This window comes from Cyprinodon tularosa, unplaced genomic scaffold, assembly GCF_016077235.1.
Source record: "Cyprinodon tularosa strain WSP-4 unplaced genomic scaffold, ASM1607723v1 ctg516, whole genome shotgun sequence".
NCBI classification, from domain to species: domain Eukaryota; kingdom Metazoa; phylum Chordata; class Actinopteri; order Cyprinodontiformes; family Cyprinodontidae; genus Cyprinodon; species Cyprinodon tularosa.
Genome location: NW_024039248.1, coordinates 384,198 through 409,050, shown reverse-complemented (window position 1 = coordinate 409,050; position 24,853 = coordinate 384,198). Strand labels below are relative to the sequence as shown.

The following is a 24,853-nucleotide window of genomic DNA, read 5'->3' as shown; positions in this document are numbered from 1 at the left end:
GAATTGAATTGTCTCTGTTTATACAAAATGAGATTTCAATGCATACAGATTCTCAACACCGAATGAGCAGCTTACAACAGTGAAATGAACATTGCCATTTATAAAGTGCAGCAGTGATCAGAATGTAAACAGTGTAGGAGATAATTTCAGTGCAATATAAATAAATATGGTGCAAAATGCAGAACATTGAGTTGTATTCAGCCACGTTGGTGGTGCAAATAATATGTTTTCAAGTGTGATACAGAGTCTTGATTAGAGTTTCAACGGTTCAATAGTTTGATGGCAGGGGGGAAGACGCTGTTGCAGAACCTGCAGTGAAAGCTGTGAAGCCTCTTTTCAGAGCACAGCAGGGAGAACAGTCCCTACTGGCCTGTATGTAGTCTATTAAACTAGTTAAGATGTTTTGCACTCCTGGCCTGGGATCTCAGCTACTTCCTGTCTGAATAAAAGGTCATCTTTAAAAGCACAAGGTCGGCTCAGCAGGACTCCAGAGGTAGTTCCACTATATAAACATCATTACTTTTCAATTCAATTAACCTTCTTTCACATTTTTAATATATTTTCATTTTTTATTTTGGGGTAAAATGAACTGTTTTGGACAAAGATTTCTATGTCTTTACTGATCAGATAACCATCAAAAGGGAAAATTTTTAAATAAAGGACAAATAAGAGAAATCACTGATTTGGTAAATTGAGCAATTCACCAGCTGAAGAGAAACTTCGAGGAGGCCTAAAAAATGGCGGTACTGGGGGGTTGCACCATTAATGAGAAATCCTGTTGATTTGTAGTGACCCTTCCAGGTTCTAGTTATTGCATTCCAATCACTTTAACAAGAGATGAAGGAGGATAAACTCAAGCGTCCCTTTTTGTTTATGGCTAATAGACATTCTTGGTGTTCAGATAAGTAACCCTGTGTTTCCTTGGGGGACGTTGTCATGGAGCCCAAACCTCTGCAAACACGCAAAATAACCATCTGACACTTTCTCGACTTATGCCAACATATTTCCCTTTCACTTCACCCTATAGACATAGACCTTCAGCAATGGAACAGTAATAAGGAGGATCTCAGGATAGTTTCATCGATTTGCACTTTTAAGATGAATTAAAGATCCCTCTGAAATACATGCTGTCATGTAAACTGATGGTTGTTCAGATGTTGGGATACCGTGTGAGGAGGAGTGAGAGAGAAGTCCCTGAAACTCCAGCAGGATCAGTATGAGCGCCGCGGCCTTCGACTGAGACCGACTTGAGGAGATGAGACCATCATTCAAGAGGAACACAGAAGAGATGATCTATAAATAATGTCTATGTTAGAAAAGGCAATGGTAAACTTGCTCCACAGGTGGATTTGTCTGGGAAAGAAACAGTCAAGCAGATGAGTACTGAGCCAGTTTTCATGTCAAAAGATTGAAATTAGCCACGGTAAAAGCCTAGCCTGTATCTGTGTCTAGGAGAGAAACAGGACTAGACAATGAAAAACAGGCCAAACTCTATCACCTATAAACAAAGGTAGGGGGGGATTTACCATTAGGCAATACTAGGCAGTTACCTAGGGCCCAAGTTCCTGGGGGCCCCATAAAATATATATATTTATGATATATTTGTGCACATAAATTATGTTTCTGATGAAACTATAATATTAAGTGTGTCTCAGCCCCCCCCCCCCCCCCCCCCCCCTTCAGTGTCCACCATATTGGATCAGTCCATTTGCTGCACATGTTCAGAAAGGTCCAAACAGACAGCAGCAAACCATTTGAAAACAAACGCTGCAAAGAGCAGTGCTGCCAACTTAGCGCTTTAGTCACTATTTTTAGCAAATGTTCAGACCACTCTAGTGCATTTATTCCAGAAAAACACCTAGCGCCAAATCTAGAGACTTTTTTCTGTTAGTGGAGACTTTGGAGACAACATCTAAAAGCAGCGAACTCTGCTCTCCAGAGCAAGTAGATTGGTAACCCCGCCTCCTGCTCTCCTCTATCTTGTCTGCTGTCATGATTCATGCAGCTGTTATTTCATCCAAATGAAAAATGGAGAACAGATAAGCACATCATGGCTTGTCTACAGTGAAAAGAAGGACTGGGTTATTTACTTTGGCCTTTTTGGAAACACAGGAAGGAGCAATCAGCTAAGTGAGCTTAGTGCTTGGAAAAAATCTTTCATTCCTTTAGAGACAGCATGAAAAGTCAGCTGAGTACAAAACATAGAGAGGAAAACAAGAAGAAAAGGGACAAGAAGAGAGGGACACAACCTAGAGAATGGATGTCTATTCTATTAACATCTCTATATCTCTATAATGGGTCAATTCAGAGGGCTCCATGCCTGTTTTTGCCTAGGGCCCCAAATTTCCTAAATCCGCCCCTGAACAAAGGTTTGGGTGGTTAAGCTCAGCTGATATTTCCCTTCATGATAGAGTCACAGCCAAGCGGGAACAGACCAGATCAAGCTACTATGATAAAGATAAAAAAACTGCATAAAGTAAGAGATTGAACTAACAAATACTGAAAAATTGGAGCACAGAGATAGAATGAAGAAAAAGGGGTCCATGTGTCCTCCAGCAGTCTAAGTCTATAGCAGCATAACTATAGAGATAGCTCAGGATAACCTGAGCCAATTTAACTAACTAACTAAGAGAAAACAAACCAACCTCCTCTCAAGCGCTGATGGGAAAGAGATCTTTAGGAGAGACAGGGTGTACTTCATGATGGACAGTAACATCATTTAACTCACACTAAACAAAACATGATAGCCAGAGGTCTGAGTTTCTTCTAAGATGCTGACCTGAATGTCAGAGAAATTAAAACAGATCAGTCAATCTGAACATTGACTAAACAACAGGATAGAAAATCTAAGACTTTATCAAAAAGGAACATTTTCAGACTGGCCTTAAAGTAGACAGCCAAACAGGAACAGACCAGATGAAGCTACTATGAGAAAAAGCAGAGAGAGCAGAACGTTAGAGATTGAACCAACAGATTCTACAGAGTGGGAGAATAGAGATAGAATGAAGCAGAATTATGAAAAAGGGGTCCCTATGTCCTCCAGCAGTCTAAGCCTATAGCAGCAGAACTATAGAGATAGCTCAGGATAACCTGAGCCACTCTAACTAGAAGCTTTATCAAAAAGGAAAGTTTTAAGCCTAGCCTTAAAAGTAGACAGGGTGTCTGCCTCACGGACTAAAACTGGTAGTTGGTTCCACAGGAGAGGAGCCTGATAACTAAAAGATCTGCCTCCCTTTTACTTTTAGAAATTCTAGGAACCACTAGTAAACCTGCAGATTGAGAGCGAAGTGCTCTGTTAGGAACATAAGGAACAATCAGATCTCTGATATCAGATGGAGCTTGGCCATTTACGGCTTTATATGTGAGAAGGAGGATTTTAAATTCTATTCTGGATTTAACAGGAAGCCAATGAAGAGAAGCCAGGATAGGAGAGATATGATCTCTGTTTTCATGACTTTATATGTTTAGGTGGATGTCATGGTGAGAGGTATACTGCATCAGGGACATCAGAGGGACAATAGTGTCCCGATGGTCAGAACAAAGCTGCTTCTTTTTCCTTCATCTAAAACCACCCTAAGAAAATGTGTTTGTCCTTTTAACTCTTGTATCAGAGACCCGTTTAAGAAGAAGGAAAAAGAAAATCCCTTAATTGTCCCACAATGGGGAAATTCTCTGCATTTAACCGATCCCCTTGGGGAGCAGTGGGCTGTCATTGTGTGGCACCTGGGGAGCTTCCAGCTTTTTTTTGTTGTTGTTGTCATTACACCGCCACAAGTACAACGAAATGAACTCTCTGCATTTAACTCATCTCCTTATGGAGCAGTGTGGGGTTAAGGGTTTTGCTCAGACACCCAGAGTGGAGGCTGTGGGGACTGAACCGGGTAGTTGCAACCTTCTCAGAGCACAGGCACACTCCCCTTCTTTACTTCACTTATTTTCCAAATATAAATGACTTGATGCTTCCAGCATTAAGAGGTTGGATCTGATGCTAATTTATAGATTTCGAGAGTCCTCCTGCATACCAGAGAAGATCTGAAACCAAACAGTTTCTGGTGGAAATGTTGGATCCTGGAGCAATGAAGAAGTTAGAGTCGCAGACTGGATCAGAATAGCAGTTATCAAATTTACTGGACAAACCAGACTTTAATCCACTTGTTTGATAAAGAATTTTGGTTCTAAAAGGAAAATAAGAGAACTTAGGACAGCTGAATCAGATAAGAATTAGGTCAGCACTAGGAGTCCAGAGCGTTTACCGGCTGGATGCATGTCCCTAAAAGATGAACCGGGCTAATGTTTAAAGATCCAAACAATGGTTCTGACCGTGTGCCTGGTGCCAAGCAGCATCATTCTGGATGAGGAGCCCACCTGTAATCAGAAGGTTGTGGGTTTGACTCCAGCTCCCCTGCAGCCACACATCCATGTCATGACATTAGCATGATATTAAAAGGCTGAAAGCTGTAGCTTCAGTGTAGCTGTAGTAGTCGCCATGGTTACATGAGCCATGTGTGAGTCCATCTGCTTCCAGTTTATCTTCAAACCAGCAGCTCATTTTAACCCACTTTTTCTTCCTTCTTGAGCCTTCATCGTGCTGCTAGGATCAAAATCTGAAGAGATTTTGTGACCCAATTAGCCATTTCTGTTCTTATAAAAAGGTTTAATCAGTTGGTCGACTGGATCCAGTAACTTCTGAACCAACAAAAAAACTCCTTAAACATACAAAAAAAAAGGAGGAAGCATTTGGTTGCTTTAATTTTTAAACCAAGCTTTTATATAATTACTATAAAATATTAGGCTTGCAAATATGTAATTTCTAACAATCAAAAGATCCAAGTTTTATCATTAGGGATTAATAAAACTAAAAGATCGATATTCTAAATCAGACATAAGCTCATTACTTGACAGCACCGTTTGTATCCTGGAGGTGAGGAAGCAGACGGAGGAGATGCCAGAGAGCATGAGATGAACCACACATCAGGCTTTAGTGCATCGTTTTATTAATCAATACAAAAACATGACTGTATCCACTGGTGCTGGTTGCACTACACCCACCCAGCATCAAGATCCACCACCCACTCCTCCACCCACAGCCGACAACAACAGCTCAAAATAACTTCCACAGTACGTCAGGCCTGGCAGATACCTGAACCTAAAAACTACAACTTAGGAAAGAAATCCAAAGGTTTTACAAAACTAACAAACATGCCCCATGAGGTCATCAGGCAAAGGTTCCAGGAATGCTTATAATGTCTTCACCGCGTCGTCGATTTCTGAGATCTGTTCCTTTAGTTGGTTCCACTGTTCTGGGTTCAGGGAGATGCCTGAAACGACAAAAACAAAAATCAGAGGAGAGTCACCTCAACTGCAGAACCCAACAACATCCGACCGCTGAAACGTGTCATGATCATCACCTTTCTTCCCTGGTTTCATCTCCCCGTCCTGGTTCATCCAGTACTCCCTGATGTCGATCAGGACTTTGCCCTTGAAGTCTCGAACACTGACGTATCTCATCTTTCCGATCTGTGGGAAGGAGGAGAGTCAGACCAGCTCCAAAACTTTTTCCTTTTCCCGTTTTATGGGATGTCTGGGCAGCTTCTGGGTGGGAATACATTGTCTCCACATGTTCATGCTGCTCTCCTATCGCTTCTGAGGTGTCGGTGTCAGGTGGAGGTCGGATAGGAGGCTGACGGGGCTCCATGGGGTCACCAGAAACAAACTTAGAAGCTTAAACTGTTTCAGCAAATTTAAAACCAGCTCATCTCAGCCCAATCTGATGACCTACTTCCTTTTTTGCCCAACTATACTGCAATACTACTGCTTTTCTTAAAAGAAATGCATTTCACCTTCACTGGAGCAGGAAGGTCAGACAGACTAACAAAGGAGTAAGTTAAGCTATTTTTAAACCTAGAAGAAACAGCTCAGTCTTAATCCAAGTCCATAATATCTAATATCTTATTTAAAGGACAAAAATCCTGGTTCCTTTGGCAGATCATCTTATTTAGCCGCTCGAATTAAGAGCAAAAGCACTGATTTCTCTTCCCTTCAGCTCATCAATTTAAAATGCTGCTGTTATCAGTGGGCTTCTGTTACAGCTGGCTGGGTTTTAATCGACCAGAGCTCTGCAGCCGGTAGCTCCCAACAAGAAAGCAGTGTTTTTAAATATAGATTAACAAATAATGCATTAAGCTAAATGTTTTAATTTCTTTTTTAAATAAATAACCGCTCTGAAAATGTGAAAGAAAAGGACCTTAAAGCAGCAGAAAGCTGCTGTGGGAAATGGGGGACTTAAAAAGTTCTGTGTAATCAGAGAAGCTTAGAGAGAAACCAAAGGTCAGTGATCAGGTAAATCAGCAGAGGATCCATCCATTTGGGATTAAAAGTTCAACCTTAAAGGAGGCCTGCTGATGATGACTGAAACCTTTGGTCCTCTGGTCTGCCCATGTAGGCGAATCTGCTTTTAGTGTCTTCAGCTCACCTGGAACATGTTGTCGTTTCCATTGCCGCTGCCTTTGGAAGAGCCTCCAGGTTTGGAGCTCTCCCCACCTTTTGCTTTCTTAGCTGGTTTTTCTGGAGCGCTTGGCTTCTTTCTTTTGGCCTAGGAACAAAAATGAACCTCCATCATGTTGCAGACAGAAATAAATCAAGGAGTTCCTGAATTGTATGTAAACAAGGTTCAGAAAACAGAAACTACAACAAGAGCACATTTCTGCGTCTCTCTGTCCCAGTTGAATATATTTCATTGCTGGAAGGTTAAGAAATAAGTTTTCATTTAGGATCAAACCTTGGTCTCTACTTCACTGTCAGAGTCGCTTCCAGATGTGGAGGACAGCACTTCCTTTGATTTGGGCATTCTGCTGAAACATGGAGCAGAATAAAACAAACTTCAGATGATCCTATTATAGATCCCTCTCATTGTATGATCACAACATAACATCCAGGAATATATGGAAAGTTAGACAGATTTTAGTGCTGCTGCCATCAACACCTTTGTTTATAGATGTTGGAGATCGGCCTATTTTTAAGTGTAGTCTTGTTTCTCTGACTTTGACTAACTGGGTGTGCTCTCTTCATGGGCGCTGGCTCAGAGCTCGTCTGCCTGGCTGTGTGTCTCCATGGCAGGGCTGCATGTGGAGCTGGTTGACAGTTGCCTTTTGTATCTATGCTTCTTTTTCTATGTCCGCTTCGGTCTCCTTGAACCCCAGTCGGCCTCAGCAGATGACCGCTCACACCGAGCCTGGTTCTGCTGGAGGTTTCTTCCTGTTCAAAGGGAGTTTTTCCTCTCCACTGTCGCTACAAGCATGCTTAGTGTGAGGGATTGCTGAAGAGTCAATGAGTTGATGCAATCAGCTGGTTTTCCTTAGATAGAAAACTTTTAATCAATCCGACTGGATGATCTGGTGAACTGAAAAGTGCCTTGAGATGACGTGTGTTGTGAATTGATGCTATAGAAATAAACTGAATTGAATTTTATTAAATTTTAGCTTGTATATTTATCAAGAGACTTGATTATTGGATCTGAGATTGTAACCGCATTAACGTCCTGTTCTCTGATCAGGATCTGATCTGTACTGGAAATTAAAACGGGGGGAATTACTGTAAAACGTTAATTTTTAATGGCAGTGGTGCAACTTAAGTCAACATATTATTCCTCCCTTTGTATTTTCTCTGAAGGTCCTTCAGCCAGGCTGGATGCTGGGCTGGACTGATCTTAGACTCAAAGCGGGCCTGCTTAGTTCATATCTAGAACTCAGATTCTGAGATGGCGCCTTGTTGTAGTTCAAACTACATCCGGTGGCGGTTAGCCTGTTATGGGTCTAAATCCGTTTCAGCGAGAAAAATCCGCCTCATACAACCCAATTATATTTAAGCGAGATTAGTGGGAGTTTGCAACTGGACAGAAGGCTCACAGCTGCCCCCTAAAAACACAATCAGGGCTAGCATCTTTAGCAGGTTAGCTCTGGGAGCTAACGCAGCGGCTAGCATGGATACATCGCATCAGCTTTCCTTCCCATTAATAAAACCAGGAAGATATTAGTTGCTCTACTAAACCTGGGAGACTGAGCACGACTTTTAAGGAAAATCTTAAATAATTAGGCTTACATGATGGGATGGTGCAGCGCGGATCTTTCAACAGGAAACGGAACCTTTGTGTTGGTTCTTCTTCTTGGTCGGTTCTTCTGGCTTAACGCAGCGATGCTGCCCCCTACAGGCCACACGGTGGCCAGAAATACAAACATGACAGCTCAGGTTTTTTAACCCTTCATAGGTGAAATATCAGTGAAATATTTTGAAAACCAAAATTTCCAGCCACTACTTTTATTGGAATCCCGGACAAGACCTTATTATCTTCGTAAAATAAAAAATAAAAATGTATATTTTGATGGCAAAAATGAATGTCAATGTAATAACAAGAAACACACACTTGCCTGAATATATATATATATAAAAAAGTGCTTCTATAAAAAAAATCATGAAAAACACTCAGGCTGAAAGAAACACTTTTTTATTTATTTATTTTTATTTATTTTTTTGTTACAGCAAAACCTTAGAGGCATTAATGTTGATACTGGCACTTACATTTTAAAGTCTATAAACCTAAATCTAATATTTAACTAGGCTTATTAACTTTTTAAATTTACTTTTAAATTTTCATTTAGCTTTTTACCCTTTTTCTTGAGTTGTTAACTTATTTTTCTAAACTTAACTTACAGTAGGTAATATATCATTCAAGGGCTCATCTAATTGGTGAAAATAAGACGTACAGCCATGTAGCAGCATCTATGCTGAATGGCCTGATATAGATCTTGTGCTATTAGAGCTCAATGAGGGACAGGGGGGGGGGGGACTCCTTTGATGTAAGGGAGCCTTTATAGGGCAATAACTTGCCCTATAAAGGGTTAAGCCCAAATCAAACAGATTAAAAAATTGGATTTATTGCCTCACTTCATTAAAACACCTGAAGCTGTTTAGAAAATTAAAATTAAAAATACTTTTCAAATTAAGTCTTCCTTTTAAACATTCACTGGGATACTAACGATTTCTTGTTTATATGAATAACAGACTTATCCCATCATCCTTCAGTTTTTAGGTTTAAAAGCTTCCATTCTAACACATTTTTATTCCGACATTCAGCTGAACACTCAGCTCTCCTCTAATAACCTGTTCATTTAAATACATCTCTAATCTTGCTGCTTTTTACTAAAGCAAGTTATTTACTTTTTTCTTTCTAACTATTTGCCACAGCTGGAATCAGATACACCTCACTGTGAGGCACAGAGCACATGTCCCTAACTCTCTGATATTTGAATAAGCCTTTCATGATCAGGTCAGGTTACAAAAACTATGACTGATGTCTTTAACCAGTGGAAACGCCCAGATGATAGCGCCATAGCGTTGTAGTTCTCCAGCTGCATAAAGGGTTCCACCATCATCAATTCCAACCATTTCTGGGGTGTAGACAGTGCTCGAGTTGGGGGGGGGGGTGGCATCCCCCTTCTTAAATGACCCCCCCCCCCATATCATCAACTGACATTTTATTACTGAATAGGTTAAATTTCTACTATACTAACAATAATGGCAACATTTGGCGGGCTGTGGGCTTACAAGTAGTCCGAGCAAAATAAATAAAATAACAGGCTTACCATGACTATGACACTGATTCCAGTCGGAAATTAGTACCTAACTCTGTAGGGGCAGTAATAGCCATGCTAACTCTGTAGGGGCAGTGGTAGCCATGCTAACTCTGTAGGGGCAGTGGTAGCCATGCTAACTCTGTAGGGGCAGTGGTAGCCATGCTAACTCTGTAGGGGCAGTGGTAGCCATGCTAACCCTGTAGGGGTAGTGATAGCCATGCTAACTGTGTAGGGGCAGTGATAACCATGCTAACTCTGTAGGGGCAGTGGTAGCCATGCTAACTCTGTAGGGGCAGTAGTAGCCATGCTAACCCTGTAGGGGCAGTGATAGCCATGCTAACTGTGTAGGGGCAGTGATAACCATGCTAACTCTGTAGGGGCAGTGGTAGCTATGCTGTGTAGTGGCAGTGATAACCATGCTAACTCTGTAGGGGCAGTGGTAGCCATGCTAACTCTGTAGGGGCAGTGGTAGCCATGCTAACTCTGTAGGGGCAGTGGTAGCCATGCTAACCCTGTAGGGGCAGTGATAGCCATGCTAACTGTGTAGGGGCAGTGATAACCATGCTAACTCTGTAGGGGCAGTGGTAGCTATGCTAACTGTGTAGTAGCAGTGATAACCATGCTAACTCTGTAGGGGCAGTGATAGCCATGCTAACCCTGTAGGGGCAGTGGTAGCATGCTAAGGGCCAGTGGTAGCCATGCTAACCCTGTAGGGACAGTGGTAGCCATGCTAACTCTGTAGGGGCAGTGATAGCCATGCTAACTCTGTAGGGGCAGTGGTAGCCATGCTAACCCTGTAGGGGCGGGCAGTGGTAGCCATGCTAACCCTGTAGACACAGTGATAGCCATGCTAACCCTGTAGACGCAGTGATAGCCATGCTAACTCTGTAAACGCAGTGATAGCCATGCTAACTCTGTAGGGGCAGTGGTAGCCATGCTAACTCTGTAGGGGCAGTGGTAGCCATGCTAACTCTGTAGGGGCAGTGGTAGCCATGCTTACCCTGTAGGTGCAGTGGTAGCCATGCTAACTCTGTAGGGGCAGTGATAGCCATGCTAACTCTGTAGGGGCAGTGATAGCCATGCTAACTCTGTAGGTGCAGTGGTAGCCATGCTAACCCTGTAGACGCAGTGATAGCCATGCTAACTCTGTAAACGCAGTGATAGCCATGCTAACTCTGTAGGGGCAGTGGTAGCCATGCTAACTCTGTAGGGGCAGTGGTAGCCATGCTAACTCTGTAGGGGCAGTGGTAGCCATGCTTACCCTGTAGGTGCAGTGGTAGCCATGCTAACTCTGTAGGGGCAGTGATAGCCATGCTAACTCTGTAGGGGCAGTGATAGCCATGCTAACTCTGTAGGTGCAGTGGTAGCCATGCTAACTCTGTAGACGCAGTGATAGCCATGCTAACTCTGTAAACGCAGTGATAGCCATGCTAACTCTGTAGGTGCAGTGATAGCCATGCTAACCCTGTAGACGCAGTGATAGCCATGCTAACTCTGTAAACGCAGTGATAGCCATGCTAACTCTGTAGGGGCAGTGGTAGCCATGCTAACTCTGTAGGGGCAGTGGTAGCCATGCTAACTCTGTAGGGGCAGTGGTAGCCATGCTTACCCTGTAGGTGCAGTGGTAGCCATGCTAACTCTGTAGGGGCAGTGATAGCCATGCTAACTCTGTAGGGGCAGTGATAGCCATGCTAACTCTGTAGGTGCAGTGGTAGCCATGCTAACCATGTAGGGGCAGTGATAGCCATACCAGTCCAGGGACTGACTGCAGTTCTACTGTAAGGTGCCTTGGTCAAGGTCAATGACCGGCATACCTGACATGTGACAGTCAGAGAATGCATATTGCTTTAGGTTAATAAAATATGTATGCTTCCAAAAAAAAAAATCCACCATCCCTACTGGCTGTAGACACATTGACATGTTGGTCAATGGGACATTTTTTAAACTGTTATCTATTTTAGTGGGAAATGTATTTAGCTGAGATGAACAAAAGCCGACGTGACAAGTGAATTTCTCAACTCTGAGATCAATAAAGTGTATCTTAAAACTTACTGGTAAATAAACTGCAGATGTTCCACATTAGTTTTACTGAACCATCATACCACATTATGACCCCCAAACGAACTCTGTCTTATTGCAGCTCTTGAATCAGCTGGAGAGAAGCCTGGGTCAATGGTAGAACATGAGGAAACTTCTGGAGAACAGCCGGGGAACCAACATATCAGAGAGAAGCTGTTCTCTTTAAAACGTTTTAATCCAAAGTACAGGACTGCATATCAGACAACAGTTCCCAAGCCCCCCCCCAGTGTCCATGTTTATGTGATCGCCAGACAGAGCGACCCTGGTCTACTTCCCGGGACCCAGCCCTCTTGCTAGGTTCTCGCTGGTTTCTGCGGCGTCCTTCAAAGCTTGCATCACCATGGCGTTCCTCTGCCTCGTCTCTTCCATTCTCACAGGGTTCGATTCGGGGAGGTTCTGGTGAACAAGCGGACAAGAAAGGAACTCTGGTGAGTTTAGGGAGACTGATTTTGTTCATTGCAGAAAATTTAAATCTAAAGAAGTCCTTTTTTTTTTTTTATAAATAAGAGCATTTGAGACACATTGCCAATGGAACAAGTCAATTTGCATTTAAAATAAGAGAAAAAACAATTGCATTGTATAAGATCATATGCGCATATGATCTATCTTATTTTAAGAGTAAAAAAATCTTCATCCCATTGGCAGATCATCTTATCTACCTGCTCAAATTAAGGGGAAATACACTTAATTTAAGATATTTTTACGTATTTCTAGATCATTTTTGCAGTGCTTGGTTCATAAAACAACTAAAACGTACAAGAGGAAGGACAAAAAATATATATATATTAGGAAGTCAGAAGGAAACCAAAGAAAACAAATCTGCTGGTTCAAAAAGCACCTAAAACATGTGAGCAGGTCAAAGTCACTGACTCACTGGGACTCGGTGGGTCTGAGCATAAAGTGACTCTTCTCCTCTTCATCAGGAATGAGCGGCTCTGATGCGGCAAAGCTGGTTCAAACGGATCCACTTTTACAATCACTGAATACCATGAAGGAACTCTGAACTTTTCACGACTGTTGTGAAAATTTAAACAGGATCAAATGCAGCCAACGCATCTGACAATAAATCAGTTACTGCCTGCTCTAAGATATAAACCATTAACCAAGATGGCCCACGAACCCATGACTGAGGAGCTGCAGCTGAGCTTCGGATCAGAACAACCCAACCCCCTGGCAGGCTACGCCTTCCTGCAGAAAAAACGACACTAAAGTCTCCTTTAGTGTCGTTCTGAATATTTTCTCTTTCATAACAAGAAACCGCCCTGATTAGTCAGCATCAGCTATCAGCTCCAGGTCTTCAGTGTTGGAAGGCCTCCCTTCCATCACCCTAATCTGTAGCTCCTTGCTCAGATTCTGAGTTTGGTTCAGGAATCTGAGGCTGCATGAGTAGATCTATTCGGAGAAATGAGTTAGTCGAGTTTAAAGATGAATTTCAAAGTAAAGCTGCCAGAGTTTTCTGATCCCACTGAAGTAGAGGCTCCCATTGAGTCCAAGTAAATGGATCCTTTCAGCAGCTCGATGCAGCTTAGCTGAATAAATAAAATAAAAAACGTTGAATTATCATCACACTGATAACACCAAGCTAACAAGAACTCAACAAAAAAAAAATGTTGTTCTATTGTATTTTTGCACCATATCTATTTGTCTTTGCAAAACTCTGAACTTTCAATATGCACCATGTTTTCCTCCCACGTTGTTTACATTTGATCACTGCTGCACTTTATGGAACGGAAATGTTCATTTCACTGCTAAGCTGCGGCTCATTTACTGTATGAAAGCTGGACTAAACAAAATGTAGTTGTTTAAGAATTCAGAGAATTTCTGATGCTTTGCTTAAAGAAAAAAAAAAAGTTGTTCTGATGTCGCATAAAAGAAAAAAAGAAAAATAAAACAGGTTCTTTTTGAGCTGTCAAACACTCATTAAATGCTTTCACAAGATTAAAAAATGGAAAATTTCAATTAAACTTTTCAAAGTTATCTAAAAGTGACAAATATGGCTTAAAACTTGTTGGCATTAAAAATATATATAGTTTATTCCATTTCTGTTGGAAGAAACAGAGCAGCTTTTATTACCTCATTAATAATCAGCGTCAAATGTTTGACCATATTTTTGCTCCATATAGAATTTTACAGTTAACAGAAACATGATATGAGGTTTGATTTCTAATCTGGACCTGCAGAAGAAAAACAGGAAGGTCTCTGATTTAGCATCACCTTCCTCTCTCTCCAGCTGCTCAGTCAGCTCCGCTAAGTTTCTCTGCAGATGAACAGGAGAGGATCAAAGGTGGGTCAAACTAAACTCCAGCTCGCTGCCGAATGGAAAGGAGAGGAAATGACTCGCTGATCCATCGGCTGACAGGCTGGGAATATCTGACATCGATCACATCAGGAATAATCTGGGTTTCTTGGTCTCTTTTTGCCTCCCAGGTTTTACAGCCATTATAGATTTGATCTACACTGCCACCTGCTGGCCACACAACATCTCCCATGTCACACAATTCTGTTTCTAACAGCAGGACATTAAAAAAATATGGGTACCCTAATCATTTTATTGATTTGAATATCGTTAACTACTTTTCACTGATTTAGCGAAACACAAATTGGTTTGGTAACTTCATTAAGATTTGAACTTTATAGCCAATCATGAGGAAATGTATTTAAGGTGGCCAGTTGCAAATTGTTTATTCTGTTTTAATCTCCTCTGAAGATTCCTCAAAACAACTCTCAAATGATCTGAAAACAAAGATTGTTCAACATAGTCGTTCACGGGAAAGATACAAAACGTTGTTTTAGAGATTTAAACTGTCAGATTCCACTGTGAGGAACATAGTGAGGGAATGGAAGACCACAGGGACGGTTCTTGTTAAGCCCAGAAGAGGCAGGGCAAGAAAAATATCAGAAAGGCAGAGAAGAAGAATGATGAGGATGGTCAATGACAACCCAAAGACCTCCTCCAAAGACCTGCAGCATCATCTGGCTGCAGATGGTGTCACTGTGCATCGTTCAACAATTCAGCGCACTTTGCTCCAGGAGAAGCTGTATGGGAGAGTGATGTGACAGAAGCCTTTTCTGCAAGAACGCCACAAACAGAATCGATTGAGGTTTGCAAAAGCACATTTGGAAAAGTCAGCTTCATTTTGGAATAAGGTCCTGTGGACTGATGAAACAAAGATTGAGTTGTTGGGTTATTAAAAAAGGCGTTATGCATGGCGGCAAAAAAACATTTGCTACCCGCTGTAAAATTAGGTGGAGGTTCCATCATGCTTTGGGGTTGCGCTGCCAATGCTGGCACTAGGAATCCTGTTAAAGTTGAGGGTTGCATGGATTCCCCTCAATATCAGCAGATTCTTGAAAAAAATGTTCAAGAATCAGGAAGTTGAAGTTACGGCAGAGATGGATAATGTTTAAAAAAAACGCTCCAAATCTACTCAGGCATTCATGCAGAGGAACAATTCCAATGTTCTGGAACAGTTCTCCCAATCCCCAGACCTGAATATCATTGAGCATCTGTGGGATGATTTGAAGCAGGCTGTCCATGCTCGGCAAACATCAAACTTAACTGAACTGGAATTGTTTTTCTAAGTAGAATGATCAAAAATCCCTTGATCCAGGATCCAGGAACTCATTCAAAGCTACAGGAAGCGACTAGAGGCTTTTGTTTTTGCAAAAGGAGGATCTACTCAATATTAATGTCTCTTTTTTGCTGTGGTGGCTATATATTTGCACCGGTCAAATTTTGTTTTAATGTGTACTACACATTTTCTGTTGGTCCAATAAACCTCAATTCAATAATGAAATATGTCTGCGTCCATCAGTTATTAGTAGTGATGTAGTGAGATGAGCCGCGGCTTCAAAGCGTGTGTCGTATACTGGAGGGGGCGTTTTGGCGAGGTGCGTATGGAGGCTTGCTTCATTTGGTGGAGGAGCAAAAATAGACGACGTCCAAAGCCTCACCACCCTGCCGTACCACGTGACCGCTTCAGGAAGTGGTTCAGCTCGCCCGGAACTTCTGCAGGGAGAGCTGCTGTCAGTTGGATAGAGTTTGGATAGATTCTAAGAATAGAATAGTTGGTTAAAACTAGTTTGGTTATATCAAACAAAGTAATGATCAAATTCTGAGTGAACCACTGGTCACAGATGTAATGGGTTATAAGTAGTATTGCTTTAACAGCTGTTGTCACCTTGCTAGCGCGTCAGCTATAGGAGATGGACTTCCACTCTTGAGGTGGATTGTTCAAGGCCAACATCAGACTTTTGAAAGTTGTGATAAAACTTTTTTTTTTTTTGGCTAATGTGACTAATTTGTATTGGTTTGCTTTGGTACAAATATAGATAGGGTAAAAAAAGCCTGCTAAAATTAGATTGGTTGGTTTGACCAAAAGGTTGGTCAAACACAAAACTTCCAACCTGATTAAAACAAAAACCTTCTGAAAAAACTATTACGCTTGAATAAAATGACACACCTTTCCTTTTGTTCATCAATGTTTCACTGTCTGCTTGAGATTACTTCACTAAAATAGCAGAAAAACTGTGCTTTTTCTCTTCTGAGACATTTTACACATAAAAAAAAAAAATACAAAAGATTTTATTATACAGACCAATCATGAACAATTTCAAAGGAACTTATATGGGGGGGGACAAGCAAAACAATTGCATCATATATATATTACTAGCTGTAGTTCAGAACTCCACCAGTAGGTGGCGACAGGTTCACATGAGGCTTCATGAACTGTGGGGATCATTGAAGCAGTTTGGCCAAACGGTTCAGAGTCTCCTGAGGCTGCATCTCACCATCACTAGTTATTAGATATATTAAACTGAAAAAAACTGTTACAAACACCAACATATTTAGAAATAAAAATAATTAAGATTAATAGGGGTGCCCAGACTTTTTCATATGACTGTAAGACAGGCCAAGTCTGCACAGGAGCTGAAGGTTCTTCTTCATGAGGAACCTTTAAGTCAGGAAGTCCTCTACATCCTGGGCAGCAGAAGACCTGATCTGTTCCCAGTGAACAGCTGGCTGAAAGACAGATGTTTCTCCATTTGGGGGGTTAATGGTTGACATATCTCTGACTGATCTGACCCTAAGGACCCCTTTCAGCCCACTGATATATCTTTAGACCCGCCCCTGGTTAGAGAGTCGTTCCTGATGGCGTTTCTGTAAAACTCGATTGAGACTCCAGCTCGATAGAAAGCAAAGACACCGGCTGGGAGACGCACAAGGTTGTGTTTACATGGACTCACCTTCAGCATCTCTTTCCTCCTCTCTTCTCCCGGGGAAATGACGGACCACATGCCGTAGCCCAGTCCCATGGCAGCCATGGCCGCTGAGGAGATCAAGATAGTTCGCATGCTCATCCTGGACGGCTTCTGAGGTCTCTGAGCTGCTGTTTGCTCTCAGTCTGATGCTTTCATAATAATGTCTGACAGAAGCAGCAGCGGAAGCCCGGAAATGCTCCTCTATCTCATGCCTTCAGCGGCGGGTGGCAAACAGCCTCTTAGTTCCACACTGCCACCTGTAGGAGCGGAGGGGGATTGCTCTGGTTAAGCCTGTAATCTGTGGAGCTGATTAGTTTGCAATCTGAACGTGAAGGTCATGGTGTGTGTGGCCTCTCTAATATGCAGCGGACATAAATATTTCTCTACTATGAAGACCCAGATATTGCAAGTCGATTTTAAACAGTTGGTTAAGGAGAGACATTTCTTTATTTGGTAGAGTGTTATTGCCCAAAATGGAGGGTCTATCTAGAATAACTTACCCGGCCTCTTCTTTGCCAGTATCAAGGGAGTTAATCAAGAGAACTAATGATATTCTTCTGAAATTTATTTGGAGGAATAGATGCCATTACATTAGAAAAGAGTAGACGATGTTGTTAAATCACTGGTTGAAGGAGGACTAAATGTTATTGATTTTGATGTAATGAACGGGGTCCTTAAATTAAAACGGCTAAAAGGTTTTCTCAAAAATAAAGATTCTTTTTGGTTTACAATCCCCAATTTTATCTTTGGAAAAATGGGAGGAATGATTTCCTTTTTCGGTGTGACTTTAGTTGTAATTAATTGCAAATCAAACTCTCCGCGTTTCATCAGTAAGTACTCTTGTATTGGAAATTGATTTACAAACATAACTTTACTCCACACAACATTCCTATTTGAAACAACAGATATGTATTGGTCAACAGAAAGTCAGTATTCGAAAGGGAGTGGTATGCTAAAGGCATCTGGTCTGTTGGTCACTTAATGGATTCAGAGGGGAACTTTTTGGATTTTGGTTGTTTTTGTGCGCAGTACAACCTAAATTGTTCCTAAAAACTGTATAACAAACTTTTAAAATCTATACCTTGTTCTTTTAGATCTGTAGTTAAAAATATTTTGTTATACTCGGACATTTCCCCTATACTGAGATCACTGCAGATCGAAGGTATTCAGATCCAGGATATTAGATGTAACAATAAGATGTTGAGGAATTTCCTTTTAAAAGAACTTTTCCCAAATCCAATTAGAAGACATTACATTTTAAAGGACTTTACAGCAAATCAGATTATTAAAATAAGAACTAATTACTAATTACTAACTTACCCTCAGCCACCAAAAGCGAAAGAGAGGCAATTCAAAATTATCAATGAAATATATCCAACTAAAGAATTTTTGACTTCTAAGTTTAAGCTTGATATATTGTGTTTTTTGCATGAGAAACGTTGAGAGTTTGAAACATTTTTTTTTGTGAACCAATCTTTAAATTCTGGAAAGATTTCCAAAGTTGGCTAATATGTAAGAACGTTGTTTTGTCACCACTATCTGACACAAGTATTTTATTTGGTTTAGAAAGTGAGAATAAGACTCTTGAATATTTAGGAAATTACCTTATACTGATGGGAACATTTTTAATTCACAGATGTAGGTATTTTAAGACAAAGCCCACTTATTGCCATTGGACTTTGATTTATATTATAAGTCTCTGAGACTAACTAATTCCAAACCCGCTGTCAAAGTATCATCCTTATTGGAAAACTTGAAGTTGATATAAAATTGTCCTTTATTTTTATTTTATTACTTTACTTCTGTACAGTTTTGTTATAATTTCATTTCAGACACAATTCAGGTGTGTAAATGGTGTAATGTTTGTGGTGTCTTGTTTCTGTATTATTTCATGGTATTTATTATTTATATACTTGCGTGATGATGCTCCATTTTACGAACTGACTTGATCTGTTAAGAAGTTGTTTTGAATTGAAATTCATATACATTTCGCCCTGTCATTGTTTTGTACTTTGTAAAATTTGCATTAAAATTTTAAAATAAAAAAATAAAAAAAAGACCCAAATATTCTTCTTCTTCTTGTTTTATGCAACTTTTTGCTGCATTACTGCCACCAACTGAAATGGAGTGGGGATCTGGATTAAACTAATCCAATATCCTATATTACTACAAAAGGAAACTAAATCCTCTTTAACAAATTAGTCTTTTCAGGATACTCAGTTCAATTCAGTTTATTTATATAGCACCAATTCACATTACATGTCATCCGAGGCACTTTACAGTAATTAGATCATCCAGTCAGATTGGTTCAAAGTTTTCTACCTAAGGAAAACCAGCTGATTGCATCGACTCATTGACTCAAAGGCAATCCCTCACACTAAGCATGCTTGTAGCGACAGTGGAGAGGAAATACTCCCTTTGAACAGGAAGAAACCTCCAGCAGAACCAGGCTCAGTGTGAGCGGCCATCTGCTGAGGCCGACTGGGGTTCAAGGAGACAGAAGCAGAGATAGAAAAAGAAGCAGAGATAGAAAAGGCAACTGTCAACCAGCTTCATAGGAGCACATCCAGTTAGTCACAGTCAGAGAAACAGGACTACACTGAAAAACAGGCCAAGCTCCAAAATCTATAAACAAAAGTGTTGATGGCAGCAGCACAGCTGATGTTTCTCTCCAGGATGGAGTCACAGCCAAACAGGAACAGATGAGGCGATATGTCAATATCTCAATAATAAAGAAAAACCCTCTGATTTAGAGTCCAAATCTAAAAGGTGTTTCATGTTTAACGTTAAATTATTGGTTTGTAATCCATTCATCAATTAACTTCTCTCACTTACATATTTCAACTCAGATATTCTCTGCAAGAACAGAAAGATATAGACCAGATCTGCAGGAATAAAACAAATAGCCTTCTGTTGTTACTGATGCATCATCTTGGAAGGTTTAAAATGTAGGGTCAACAAAATTATTAATACTAAAGATAGAGGAGACTTTCAGTTCCAAAAAGCTATTTTCTTCTACCACACCCTAAAAATCATTATAAATTTAGTGATACAATTTTACATTAAACCAGAAATGAAATATGCTGGTGAAGATTCTCAGTCATCTTTTTTTGGAACATAAAGGAAATTGAATTCAAGGTTTTATTCATTTTCATATATACATGTTTTTTCTATAAAAAGTGATTTTTAATAATGCAATAAAGGTCTTTCAGAGATGTAAATGCTCTGACTTTCAGGCTTCCTTATGCTTGAATCAGTGCAACACAACATGGGGATCAACCAGTGACTCTACTGGGGGGGCCAGGGTGCTGTGCTGGTGGCCTTTAGATCAAGGTGGGACCTGGACTCCATCTTCAGTGACTCCATCGTTATCTGTTTTTTTTTTTTAGTTTGTTTTTTAGTTAATAAATATCAAGAAGACATAAAAATAAACAGTATCAACTTAACTTTGCAATATGTAAACACATCATAAGGATGTATTTCTCACCTCATTATAACAGAAAATCCAACCCATTACAGAGCATAATATTGCTTTTAACATTTTAGCAATAACTACTGACAATAAAGAAAAAACAATTTCACAAAACAAAACACTAGCTTCTCTTAAAGCTGTATTCAATAAATAGGACTCAGCAAAGGAAAGATTCATTGCCGGTTCTAGATAGGAGCCAGCGGAGGCCAGTGCCCCCGTAGAGCTGGTTCTGGCCCCTGTACAAAAGACATAATACTAAATACATTTATAATGGATATGCATTGGAACAGAAACCATCATGAAAAGGTTTCATATTTTTACCTTCATACTTTCCTTTTAAGAAATTAAAAATTAAGGTATTTCATTTTCACCCTGCAATGTACTGGCGACCTGTCCAGGGTTTATTCCACATCTCGCCCGTAGAGACAAGCACCAGCTCCCCTTGTGACCCAGTTTAGGATTTAGCATGTAAGAAAATGGATGGATGGTATTTCATTTTCAGCTTCAGTCGTATTGTGACTAAATCACCATTTTTTGTTGTGCATTAACCACAGAGTTCAGCCCAATAACCGATGTTTAGAAAGCATGACATGCTGATTCTTATAATAATATCTTTCTTTTTATAATCATTTTATATTTGTTATGTGATCATGATACACTTTTAAAGTTTTAATCGGTTTCAATTTCAAGTATCCGATAATCAAACTCCCAAAATTAAGGAAATCAGGGCTGATAAATCAGTTATCCCTACTACTTAATCTGTTACTGTATAATAAAAATATATTAAAAAAATACTTTATAATCCCACAGCCTTAGACAACTTTTATTGTGGTTTTGTATGCACTCTGTGACATTTCGTTTTGTACAGCTCTCAGAACATTTTAATTTCTTAAAGTGCAGCAGTGATAGGGGTATAAAATATCCTGAGTCTGCAGAGCCACAATCAGCTCTTATTTCAAACATCAAAGTGAACCAATGTCCTGTTTATCATTATATGCTTCTGCTCTATGCCTCCATGAAAAAACATTGGCCCCATCCTGAGCTTCAGGTGTAACCACTGGAGAGGGGATAACTTTATTACCTTTATTCAAAGGTTGAAATAACATTAAAAGTGATCAATTAACAAATAAATAAATAAAGCACTATAATAGTAATTAAAATGATATGCAGAGATGAAAAAGAAAGGAGGGATTAGTTTATTAAATCATCTGTAATGTTAATCAGTTAAACCCACTGATCCCTTTCTATTCACTGGATTGCTGATTGCCCGTTGGTAGAACGGGGGTGAAGTGAAGCCACCGGCCGCCATATTGGTGCTCCCTAGTTAGACCGGTCGCAATCTAAATCTGAGACAGTGCGCTACAGCATCGAACAACGATGATGTTCTCATTTTCAGGGAGACCTAAGACTTTAAAAATACAGATAAATTCACCACTTTGACACAGACTGGCTGTTTCATAGCATCAATAGATTACTTTAACTTAGAATAAAAAAAATAGGCACATCACATTGCAGAGTCATTATGAAGTCAATTAAGTCTGTTAATCATGTAATATAACATATTATACAAATCCATCATGAGAAAATTAATAAGTTAATGGAGCATAATATTACAGATATGTCAAAAGTGCGAAAAAGATGATGTTCACATGGATTTAATACATTGTTATGGTAATTATTTCTTACATGTCTGGTTATGCATGCAACATATATAAACACTACAAAACGTATATATTTATTTCCTATTTCCTTGGTTCGTTCATCCACTGACTGTGACATAATCTGTAAAGTCTTCCTACATCCAGCAAACTGCTGGTTTTAGCAGCCAAATGCTGCACAGGGAGACATTTTTTACTGCGTGTCTTTGTGGGAGTGGGGAGTACCAACATGGCGGACGGTGGCTTCACTTATTTCGGCCAATCAGGGTTCCAGTGAATAAATAGAGATCAGTGGTTAAACCTGCTTGTTGCTTAAAAACTTGATCAAATTGTGAAGGACGGAGCGCATGAAGTTTGGCCCAAACAGCAGCAGCAGGCTTCCTGCAGTGGTGTGAATAAAAACACGCTGCTGGTTCCGATCCTGGTGAATCAGCGGCCAGATAGAACCAGACCCAGAACACACTGCAGCGCCCCGCACCGCTGCGCACCTATAGTGCGCATGCGCGGGAGGAGGCGGGGGCAGCATTTCCGGATACGACATGTAATATGAAGGCTGTTGTCCTGGTGAGGCATCGGTGAAACACTTCAATAAACCAATGATTCCTATTTGTCCAGTGGTCTCCTTCACCTATGGTGAGTATCTCTAGCAGCTCGGACATGTTTTAGAAGCATTTCTTCTGGCTTGTAGATGTTTGAAAGCTGCCGAGCATCATGAGTAACTATGCTAACGGCTAGTCCTTGAAGCGCTGATCGCCTCCTGCTGTCTGTCCTCTGCAGTGCCCAGCCGGCTTGGTGAAGATGCCAAAATGGCTACCGGCAATTATTTCGGATTTACACATGGCGCCGCAGCTCAGTACAGGTAAGACACCAGTAGGAGGCCGTCTGTTTGGTCCAACCTTCTACCCCATGATGGATGCAGTAATATAGGCAACCAGTGCAGGATCTGTTCTGCTATTGTCCCAGAGGGGGGGAGGGGGCGCTGGTCCTTCTGCGTTTCTGGATGAAAGCCTAATCGGTCACTCTGTGCTCTGCATCTATTCAGTTTATTTCTATAGCGCCAATTCACGTTATCTCAAATCACTTTATAGTTCACCAGATCATCCAATAAATTGATTCAAAGTTTTCTATCTAAGGAAAACCAGTTGATTGCATCGATTCATTGACTCTTCAGCAATCCCTCACACTAAGCATATTTGTAGCGACAGTGGAGAGGAAAAACTCCCTTTTAACAGGAAGAAACCTCCAGCAGAACCAGGCTCAGTGTGAGCGGCCATCTGCTGAGGCTGACTAGGGTTCAACGAGACAGAAGCAGACATAGAAAAAGAAGCATAGATACAAAAGGCAACTGTCAACCAGCTCCACAGGAGCATATGCAGTTAGTCACAGTCAGAGAAACAGGACTACACTGAAAAACAGGCCGATCTCCAGCATCTATAAACAAAGGTGTTAATGGCAGCATCACAGCTGATATTTCTCTCCAGGATGGAGTCACAGCCAAACAGTAAAAGCGAAGCTACTATGATGAGAAAAAGCAGAGAGAGCAGAACGTTAGAGATTGGAATAACAAATTCTAGGTGAATACAGGTGGAATAAAGCAGAATGATGGAAAAAGGGGACCCAATGTCCTCCAGCAGTCTAAGCCTATAGCAGCATACTGAAACAAATAATGCAACTGCTTTTGTAATCATATTTAGTTACTCTAACCCAATTGTTTTATGTATTACCATGCTACTTTCACACAATTGTGTTAAAGTAACTAAATATGATTAAGAAAATGCCAAGTACTGTTGCATTATTTTTTTTCTGTGTATAGAGATAGCTCCTGATAACCTGAGCCACTCTACAATGAGAAAAAGCAGAGAAAGCAGAATGTTAGAGATTGAACTAACAGATTCAGCAGAGTGGGAGAATAGAGATAGAATGAAGCAGAATGATGAAAAAGGGGTCCCTATGTCCTCCAGCAGTCTAAGCCTATAGCAGCATAACTATAGAGATAGCTCAGGATAACCTGAGCCACTCTAAGGCCCCGTCCACACGAAGCCGAACCCTGGCCTAAACGCACAAATTTTTCACGAAGCCGGCGTTTCGGGGGTCTGTAAACAATCTTTTTTTTATTCAGCCTTCAGAGTGGGAAGATTCTGAAACGCCGTTTTCGCATTTCCATCTTTAAGCTCTAACCGCACTTTTTTTTTTTTACACGCATGCGTCATAGCGTCGCCTCTAAACACGCATGCGCGACACAGTATCACAACAACAATGGCGCCGTACTGTGTTGAATGGTTGCTGCTCATGCTACTCACCCTGCTGTCGGGCTTACAACAGAATCTTCTTCTTCTGGAATATCTCCAGGAAGAACAGAGCAATATCGACCACATAGTTCAGCACCTGAATTTGACTGAACCACGAAAATGGACCCGCAGGGCAACCATGTATAAATATTAGTGCGCATGCCCAACATTTCGTCGCCTATTTTTGCTTTGGCACCACAGCGCCACTTACAGGCCTGGCATACATTTTGCAGCGTTTTCATGCATTCGTGTGGACGATCACATTTATTTTACGTCTCCGTCTTTACGACAAATGTTCTGGAAAATATTAGCGTTTCGTGTTCGTTTTGACTTCGTGTGGACGGGGCCTAACTATAAGCTTTATCAAAAAGGAAAGTTTTAAGCCTAGCCTTAAAAGTAGACAGGGTGTCTGCCTCACGGACTAAAACTGGTAGTTGGTTCCACGGGAGAGGAGCCTGATGACTA

The 24,853-nt window shown here is 40.8% G+C and overlaps 3 protein-coding genes across 5 annotated transcripts in view; 1 reads left to right on the top strand and 2 right to left on the bottom strand.

Moving 5' to 3' along the window:
- Nucleotides 1-4,971: 4,971 nt before the first annotated feature.
- On the bottom strand, nt 4,972-8,205 carry LOC119795601 (activated RNA polymerase II transcriptional coactivator p15-like). Of its 2 annotated transcripts, none has more exons than XM_038303674.1 (5): nt 8,098-8,205; nt 6,779-6,851; nt 6,473-6,592; nt 5,409-5,517; nt 4,972-5,318 (listed from the first exon to the last, which is right to left on the bottom strand). In XM_038303674.1, exons 2-5 carry the CDS (start codon nt 6,845-6,847, stop codon nt 5,239-5,241), a joined length of 378 nt encoding a protein of 125 aa, XP_038159602.1. In that variant the 5' UTR covers nt 6,848-6,851; nt 8,098-8,205; the 3' UTR covers nt 4,972-5,238. The 2 variants fall into 2 exon arrangements, with proteins under 2 accessions (XP_038159602.1, XP_038159601.1); XM_038303673.1 differs by having other exon boundaries at nt 6,779-6,848; nt 8,098-8,194.
- Nucleotides 8,206-11,864: 3,659 nt separating this feature from the next.
- LOC119795602 (ubiquinol-cytochrome-c reductase complex assembly factor 3) lies at nt 11,865-17,189 on the bottom strand. Its single transcript, XM_038303675.1, has 2 exons — nt 16,956-17,189; nt 11,865-12,104 (listed from the first exon to the last, which is right to left on the bottom strand). Exons 1-2 carry the CDS (start codon nt 17,067-17,069, stop codon nt 11,976-11,978), a joined length of 243 nt encoding a protein of 80 aa, XP_038159603.1. The 5' UTR covers nt 17,070-17,189; the 3' UTR covers nt 11,865-11,975.
- A 5,404-nt stretch (nt 17,190-22,593) lies between these two features.
- Nucleotides 22,594-24,853, top strand: part of zfr (zinc finger RNA binding protein) — a 37,270-nt gene continuing 35,010 nt past the window's right edge. For both annotated transcript variants that reach the window (XR_005282345.1, XM_038303662.1), the window contains exons 1-2: nt 22,594-22,733; nt 22,878-22,959. Coding sequence is in view for 1 of the 2 variants with exons in the window: in XM_038303662.1 (XP_038159590.1) it covers nt 22,697-22,733; nt 22,878-22,959 (119 nt within the window). In the remaining variant the exon portion in view is untranslated. The remainder of the gene's footprint in view (nt 22,734-22,877; nt 22,960-24,853) is intronic.